This window comes from Charadrius vociferus, unplaced genomic scaffold, assembly GCF_000708025.1.
Source record: "Charadrius vociferus isolate BGI_N301 unplaced genomic scaffold, ASM70802v2 scaffold1754, whole genome shotgun sequence".
NCBI classification, from domain to species: domain Eukaryota; kingdom Metazoa; phylum Chordata; class Aves; order Charadriiformes; family Charadriidae; genus Charadrius; species Charadrius vociferus.
Window position 1 is genome coordinate 5,348 of NW_009648167.1, and position 8,619 is coordinate 13,966.

Sequence of the window (8,619 nt, forward strand, 5' to 3'; positions counted from 1 at the left end):
GGAAGAGCGAGCGGGTTGGCCCCGAGTGCTCCCTGCCATCCTGAGCAGTGTGTGGGAAAAGTCTCCTGTCGTTAGGTGCTGTCACTAGATCTTGACTAGTGTTCTGCTTCCTGCGTGGGTGTGGGTCTTTTGGCAGTATTAGCAGAAACTCAGTGTGTGAAGAGAATGTATTATCAGTAAATAGCTGATATCGCTGCTAAAGAGATACCAGAGCTCCAAGAAACCGGAGAGATATCTGTGCTTCAATTTTTAAAGCATTTTGTTTCCACGGTTCCACAAGGGTTGCTCTCATTGCCCCCACGTACCCCCTTACAGATGTGTTGGATTTCTGCTCTCACGTTCTCCTGGTAGATGAGCTTCATTTTGAGTGTTGCTATATTAAAAAGCAGATGCCAGTCGCTGTTAGAGATAGTAATTGGAGAAGACTAAGAGAGGGGACTGATCCTGAACTGGGATCGGCCCTTCTTTTGGTTTCCCGAGTGTAGGTCTCACAATCTCTGAGCTTTCAGCTCCCTCCTGAAGGGATTTGAGCTTCTTGGGTGGAAAGTTTCATTTTCACCCTTTCCTCCCTCAGACCCCAGCACCATTGAAACGAACGAGGAAATTGAGATTGCCTATCCCATCACCTGCGGGGAGAGCAAAGCCATCCTGCTCTGGAAGAAGTTCGTCTGTCCAGGAATTAATGTCAAGTGTGTCAAGGTAAGGGAGTTTTCACAGTGGATTCCTTCTCTGCTCTCAAGGGCCGGTGCTTGACCTCCACAGGACTTTCTTACTCTTTCTGTTTCATCTGAGCCTTGTCCTGGAGCCGAGTGACTTTGCCTTTGCAGCATGCTGGGTTGTTAGCGCTAAAATTGTTTCTAGCGTGGAGAGAAGCAGGGGAGGAGTGGGGTAAGGAACGAAGGAACGCCTATCACCCACCTCCTGTTTCAGTGCTGCTCTTGATTAGTGTTTAAAGCAGAGTCGTGTTTGGCACTTGACAAGGGCCTTGGAGCTGAAGGCAGGCAGGGGATGCGTACTGAGATCTGCCAGAGCTTTTCTTCCTTGTCTCTTTCCCCTGGTGTCCTGATACTCCGCTCCTGTCGCTTCCTCGGTGAGCGGGTTGCATTGAGCAGAGAAATCTCGCTGTTACCTTTTTCCGCTCGAGAGTGCGCTAAGGGAACAGCTTATGTGCTGAGGCTGAGTCCCCGTGTGCTGCTGTGGCGAGAGCCCTCTGTTGCTGACCCTCGATGGGAACTCTCTTAGTCACTGGAGCAGGACAGAACAGATGCCCGAGTGAATACCTGTGTCAGCTAGATGTTGCTCAGCTACTTGATGTAACAGGAGTCTCCCGTAACGATCTCCGAGATGACTGTACATGTTCACAGAAGGAGCTAATTTGGTTCGTGCTTTGTACGAAAGCCTTCAGGGCTCTTCTTGGCTAGAGCTGTGCGGTTCTAATGCCGATGGCTGGCAGGTCATCCCTGCAAACATACCCATTCTGGAGTTATGAGCGCTGCTGTGCCAAGGGGATCAAAGCCGGTAGGATTTGAGAAGCAGCTTCTCTTTCTGGGTGGAAGCGGGGGCTTAGATGAGCTGTGGACTGGCTGAGTTGGATGTCCCAGTACAGTCTTCTGAAGTAATGTTACTCTTTGCTGAGCCTTTGTTTATCTCGTTGTCAGTTCAATGACCAACTGATCAGCCCGAAGCATTTTGTTCACCTGGCTGGGAAGTCTACCCTAAAGGACTGGAAGAGAGCCATTCGCCTCGGAGGAATCATGCTGAGGTATCTGACTTGCCTCCCGCTGTGTCCAGCTTCAGGGCTTCATCACTGCCACCGCAGGATCCTGAGCAGGCGTTTTGTCTGCTTTGCAGTCCCCGGGACATCTCATGGAAGCTCACATTACCTGGCCAGCAGCCTGCAGAGATCCTGGCCCCGTGGTCTGAGGGGCAGGATTCCGCATCCCGTACATAAGTGGCCTCGCCTGGGGGACCCGGTACTTGGTGGGGGTGGAACAGGACTGAAGCCCTGCGTGTGAGGCTGGGGGATGGCTTGAATTTGCTGTTTGAAAGCCCTGCAGGAGGTGTTTTGTTTGCAGAGTAGCACTGGGTCCCCCTTTCTCCATCCTTCCCGTGGCTGTAGCATTCCTTCCCGTGGAATACTCCTGTTTGTCTCCAGGCTGAGATTTGAGCTGAGCCTGGTTCTCTCCCCACTCCCTGCACAGGAAGATGATGGACTCGGGGCAAATCGATTTCTACCAGCACGACAAAGTTTGCACCAACACCTGTCGAAGCACCAAGTTTGATCTCCTGATCAGCAGCGCCAGAGCACCGGTGCCGGGGCAGCAGAGCGTGGTGCAGACTCCTACATCAGCTGACGGTAGGAAACCAGTTGGCAATGCCACGGGAGTTTCTCTCCGACACTCCTCTCCCTCCCTGGGCTATTCAAATCGGGTTGATCCGCACACACGCTTTACACCTTCTCCCCAGGTGTAGCAGGGCAGTCCCGACGTTGAGGAGACTGCTCTGGTTTCTGGAAGGAAAACGCTTCTCGTGTCTGCTCAGAGAGGCCTCGGTGGCATCTGTCAGGGAGCTCTGCTCTGCAGGAATGGGAGGGCTGGAAAGCAGCCGGTGTTCCGCAGTGACTAGAGGCAGCCTTGGGAGCTAGGAGGGGCTCACCTTGAAGGGATCCCTGTTCTGGGGTCACCGTGTGAGCAAACACCTGAAAGAGCTTATACGGTGTTCCTGATGTCCTGTGTGAGGGTCTATTACAAAGGCATGAGATGGGCCGATACTTAGAAATGAATCTAGGCGTGCTGACCTCCTCCGGAGCAGCCTGCTCCACGTCACCTGGACGTCTTTGAACGGGGTATGATGGCTGGACATGATTTGATTGTCATTCCAACTGCAAATTCTCAGCGAATCCCGTGCTTCAGAGCAGAAAGTGATCTCTTTGCTGAGGTTAGGGAAGAAGGCTACTCCCAACCATACCACATCATTCGGTTGGGCAGGTTACGTTTCTCTGAGGCCCTGGGTGGGTGGGATGGCAGAGCTGTCCATAGGCTAAAGAGAATCTCCTGGAAAGCACATGATAAAACCTTACAGTGGCTGCAGATTGGCTTAGTCCTAAACTCGATCCAGAAATTTAGGATTGAGGCAGATGTGTTTCGCTTCTGTAAACCAGCTTGGACCCTGACCCTGTCATTTCCTGAGAGATTAGGGCATCTCTGGGGTGCAGAGCTCCCTGTTGATGATGCAAGGGGAGAAGGGTGGCTGGGCTGAGGTTTATTTGTTCCCTTCTTTATGCTGATCCCTTCCTGCTCCTTTTATGCCGGGACTCCTGTGTTGCTTTATGGAGGGCACGTGGTTTTCCCTCCAGAAGCCCCAGAGCCTTTCACAATCACAGTTCCAATGAAAAGCAGCAATATTTGCTTTTAGCTAATTCGGTTGAAAGAAGCCAGGGACAAACAACCTGACCACAAGAGTGAAAAAGAGCCCAGGGGGGGTGAGGGGGGTGGCAAGCAAAGCAGGGATTCAGGGCTGGCACTCCAGGTGCCGCGGAGAGAGCTGACGTTGCCTCTCTGGCAGGGAGCATCACCCAGATCGCGCTGTCGGAGGAGAGCATGGAGGAGGGGATCGAATGGAACTCGGCTCTGACAGCTGCCGTCACCATGGCCACTGAGGAAGGCATGAAAAAGGACACGGATGAGATCTCGGGTAAGCTCAAGCTGCTCGTTGGGTGTTTTCTCCCCCCCTCTCCTCACCTGGTACGTACTGGAGACTCAAATCCTGAAAATAAGGAGAGTTTAGGCAATGACAGAGCTGTCCCCCAGCCCCTTGGCTATCTCAGCATTTCCCGGGCGTGCAGGGTTCCTGCCAAGCGGAGCTCCTCGCTGCAGCAGGCAGAGGGGGACTTCAGCCCTGGCCTCGTGGCTGCTGGATGATCCCCCAGATCAGGTGCTACTAGTTACAGTGAAGGGCTTTTTTTGTTTGTTCATTATAAGAATGCAAACGTCTTCCAGCCTGCAGCTAGACTGAAACCATCAGTGAGCAGTGTCCTGTTAGTACCCCGTGTTAGTACCCTGTCAGCTCTCTTGGCCGTGTCTCTCTCACTGCGGTGCCTTGCCTTTCCTTGGATCAGTACGGAAGCTTAGGCAGAATTTCCTCGAACAAGGATTTTTAAGCTCTGCATCTTGCAAAGATGAACAGAGGCGGTGAAATGTTGTCTTGGAAGTTATGGTGCTGCTTGAAAACACGTTACTGATTTGCTGCCTGGATCTGTTCTGCTTCTTTAGGGTTTGGGGGTTGGGGTTTTTTTGCATGTCATATCCATCCCAATGGCCAAATTAGAAGTCATCTTGCATAGTTGCTCTTGCCTGAAAGGTTTAAGGTACCTTTGTGGGGCAAAACGCCAAATGCTCCTACATGTTGACTTCTTGTTCCCTCTCCTTGTGCCAGAGGACACGCTGATGTTCTGGAAAGGAATAGCTGACGTGGGGCTGATGGAAGAGGTTGTGTGCAATATCCAGAAGGAGATAGAAGAGGTCCTAAGAGGTGTCCAGCAGAGGTTGGGTCAGTCTCCCTTCCAGATGACAGGTAGGTTGTGAGCCACAACCTCTGGCTCTGCGGAGGGGAAGGATGCTCGAAAGGGCAGCTGCAGGCGAAAAAAAAAAACAAAAACAAACAAAACCCAAGTGACAAGGCTGTTGGCTCAGGGTGATGAGCGAGTTAAGCTGTGGGAGCTGAGTCTGGGTGTGGTCTCCGCCTGCCCAACTGCGAAGTGCGCTCGCTTACACCACTGCGGGGCACAAGGACACAACGTGCCACCCCCTTCCCTGAGCAAAATGAGCCTGGCAGCTCGCTGAGACCGTCGGGTGACTGTCCTCAGCTCCCAGCCCACGTGAAAACCTGCCCGGGTTCACTTCTCGCACCAGAGTTACTCAGCCGCTTTCCTCCGTGGCAGCGCAGGCTTAAACAGGTCCTGCCCCCTCACTTCTCGTTCTGTCTTCACTTGTGCCAGAAAACCTGTTTTGGGGGCTGAACCAGATGAGGGAACTGATCGGGGTTAAAAATAACTCCCCTCCCCTCTTTAGGGTTATTTGTAACTTGGATCGGTTCCCTAATCCAGTTCAGCACATGCCCCTGTGAGCGTGGGGTTTGAGAGCACCTCTCCTTGATGCTCTTGCTGCGAGAACATCCGTGTAGCCACAAACTTCATTTTGCCCATTTATTTTTTTTTTTATTATTTTCTAATTTAGCTTTGGGCTGGCGGATCTTTGTGTCTGGTAGGTGGCAGCTTTTGGAAGCTGTGAGTGATTGAAGTCAGTGGATTATAATAGAAATTTTGCACAGCTTTCAGTGGAGCTGGCATGTTAATGACACTGTCAGCAGCATGGGGTGATGATTTGTAGGTGGAGAGCTCGTTTGTATCTCTCTGATTGCAAATTATGCTTTCATTTGCAGCAGTTTTCAGCTGCTTGGGTGACACATCTCTGTTTCATTTTCTTTACCACGTGAATGGGATTATTTAGTCCTTGGATGTCAGAAGGATGCAGGAGCTGGGTCTGCCCTTGTCAGCCGGCCCTTGTGAAAGAACAGAGAGAGTTTTACAAAAAGCAGCAGAAAATCTTTGGTGCAATATGAGCGTCTTGACTGAGTCCCACCTGTGGCATTGGGCATTCGTCCCCGTGCGCTTTCCTTGCAGATGCTGCCGTCTTGAACAACGTCGCCCACACATTTGGCCTGATGGACACAGTCAAGAAGGTTCTGGACAACAGGAAAAACCAGACAGAGCAAGGAGAGGAACAGTTTCTTTACACACTGGCAGGTACAGTCAGCGCCTAGTAAGGCTTCTCATCCTCTTGCTGCTCTTGGGAACTGGTGTGACTTTCCTTTGACATAACCCAAATAAGGTTCATTGGGGGTTATTGGTCGATACACGCTGCCCCGAAACAAGTGCATCCCAATCCCTTTCCATCCTAGGGGCTTGCATGGGATTTCCCCTCTCCTTTGCCTCGCAGTGAGGGGTTGCTCGGGGCATTCGACAGCCCAAAGTCTGTGTCCTTTGCTGCAGCCGGGGCGCTGGGGGTGTGAGCCCGATTCCATCGGCGTTGAGAAATAGGTGCTGCGAGCTAAGGGCTGTGCGGCAGTCGTCTGAGCTGCAGGCAGCGCCGTGCCGTGCCCGACCTAATCAGCTTCTCTGTGTACGGGCTGCTGAGTTGTCTGCTTGTCTTGGCACGGAGCTATCGGGTGTCTTGCACGGCTTCCCCTGAAGCTGAAGCCAATAACCTGACCTGGATTCCCCAGAGCCGCTTGCTGGATGTGTCTCCCTCCTCGCCGTGTCCTGTAGGACCTGTTCTTACTTGGGATGTCCTAGTCCCCTACTGCCCTGGATAAACGAGATTACTGTGCTACTTCTGACTTCCAGTGTTCACGCAAACGAGGGTGGAGGGAGATGTTGCGTTGACCCCAGTAAAGGTGCTCGGCTCCTGGGGAGGGGACCCAGCCAAGCTCGGGAAGCAGTTCCCGTTGTCTGGAGGGGCTTGTCCACTCTCCCTTCTAGGTGGGTCTAGCCTGGGGAGCAGCAATTAACTTCTTCTCATCGGTAGGAGTCGCCAACTGGTATAGAGCATTGCCCGTTCCTTCTCCAGGCGCTGACAGGCAGCCAAAGCCGAGCAGGCGCAGAACGTTGTCCCGGCCTTTATGGGTGGCAGGAGAATCTGGCCTTTTTCCCTTCAGTGCAGTGTGGTCTTGAGTGAAACGCTGAGATCGTGCTCGACTGGGTGGTTAGGAGACCTCCTGTCGCAAACGTGGGATGTAGGGGTTGTTTGTGGAGCCCGCGAGTCCCCGGGAGCTCCCGTGGTGTGCTGGCCCCAAGCCCGACGCGCTGCTTAGCCGTTCTCTTTGCAGACCTGGAACGGCAGCTGGAAGAGCAGAAGAAACTCGCCAAGGACCAGAAGGCGAAGTCCCAAACCATCCAGAACGTGGTGCTGATGCCCGTCAGCGCTCCCAAGCCCCCCAAGAGACCCCGCCTGCAGCGCCCAGCCTCCGCCACCGTTCTCAGCCCCTCCACCCCCATCCAACAGCCTCAGTTCACGGTCATCTCGCCCATCGCTATTGCGCCCGTCGGACAACAGTTCTCCGTGGGCAACATCCCGGTGGCAACTATTAGCCAAGGCTCTAGCCCGGTGACTGTTCACACCTTGCCGTCTGGCTCCCAGCCCTTCCGATCCGCCACCGTGGTGTCCTCCTCCAAGACCAGCTCCTCTGACACGGTCACCCTCCACCCGTCCTCCAGCCTGGCGCTGCTGAGCTCGGCGGCCATGCAGGACAGCGGGGCTCTGGCGAACGTGGCGGCCGTGGTCAACCCCGTGGAACTGGTGGCCATGGAGTCCGGCCTCACCTCCACCATCCAAGCCGTGGAGGGCACCTCGGATGACGGGCAGACCATCATAGAGATCGACCCGGCGCCGGATCCCGAAGCGGATACGGAGGAGTCGGAGGGCAAAGCTGTGATCCTGGAGACAGAGCTGAGGACTGAGGAGAAAGTGGTGGGAGATGTGGAGGATCATCAGCACCAGGTCCATAACGTGGAGATTGTGGTCTTGGAGGACTAGTGGGGAAGGCAAGCGTCAGTTTGGGGAAGAGTTGGGAAATTGTTTTATTTTGGGCTTTTTTGTTAAGCATCTTTTCCAGCCACCCCATTTGTTTCCATGGATATTTTCATTGTACTGTATATAATATATATATATAATTTTTTTTTTTTTTAAAACAAAAAAGCCATTCTGTTAGGAGATTCCTCTTTCCTTTGTTTACTATCAAAGGCTTTGCTCACATTTGACCCCCTCGGGGCTGCCTTTTTAATTCCCCTTATAATTAACGTCCAGTAATCAGACATGTTTCTTCTTCCTGCGGGGTCATTTTGATTCCAATCAGGTCTTTGTAGGGGTAACTTTTGGTCGCCTGCCACCCCATGAACATTTTCTCTTTCTTATGTTCTCATCCCTGCTACATGAATCATTTTTCTTTCTTCAAGGGGAGAACAAAGTTTCTATGATGGATTGCATTTCTTCCTAAGCGTATACATTTTTAATTTTTTTTTTTTTTAAACAAAAAAGCTGGAGAAACACGTGAGACCTGGAAAAGGCTCCGTCTCCGTGGAGCACTGAACAATACCACCTGTTTGCAGGGTCAAGGAGAGACTGGATCTCTGCTGGACAGCCCAGCCGGGAGGAACTGGAGGAGGGCTCCCGGTGCCGAGCGCGCCGTGGCCCAGCCACGCACACGGTGCTTCTGCTTCAGGCTGCCCTGGCCCCGATGGTTTTATTTCAGAGAGACGATAACCAGTGGCTGGAGCGTTGACGTGACTGTGGGAAGGGGTGACGGCTTTGGGGTGGAACAGGTACCTCATTTGTATTTTTATTTTTCCCCAGGGAAGGGAATTCTGTCGGACTCTTCACTGTCACCTCAACTGGGATTTTTTTAGTTATTATTCTTGCTTTGGGGAAGAGGACAGTAACTCTGCCTTTACTGTCCATATTCTCCTCCTCCTCCACACAAATTGTTTTTATATCTATTTTTTTTTATTTGTTTGCTTTCCCTTCCCTTGTCCAGATTTCCCAGCTGCAAAGTCCCTGGGACCTA

General features: G+C 52.5%; 1 protein-coding gene across 2 annotated transcripts in view; it reads left to right on the plus strand.

The window, feature by feature from the left end:
• The window catches only part of GMEB1 (glucocorticoid modulatory element binding protein 1), a 9,364-nt gene extending 1,642 nt beyond the window's left edge, over positions 1-7,722 (plus strand). For both annotated transcript variants that reach the window (XM_009884101.1, XM_009884102.1), the window contains exons 3-9: positions 575-699; positions 1,659-1,762; positions 2,202-2,356; positions 3,565-3,693; positions 4,435-4,572; positions 5,681-5,803; positions 6,886-7,722. In XM_009884101.1, coding sequence (XP_009882403.1) covers positions 575-699; positions 1,659-1,762; positions 2,202-2,356; positions 3,565-3,693; positions 4,435-4,572; positions 5,681-5,803; positions 6,886-7,592 — 1,481 coding nt within the window. In that variant the 3' untranslated portion in view covers positions 7,593-7,722. The remainder of the gene's footprint in view (positions 1-574; positions 700-1,658; positions 1,763-2,201; positions 2,357-3,564; positions 3,694-4,434; positions 4,573-5,680; positions 5,804-6,885) is intronic.
• Positions 7,723-8,619: the final 897 nt, after the last annotated feature.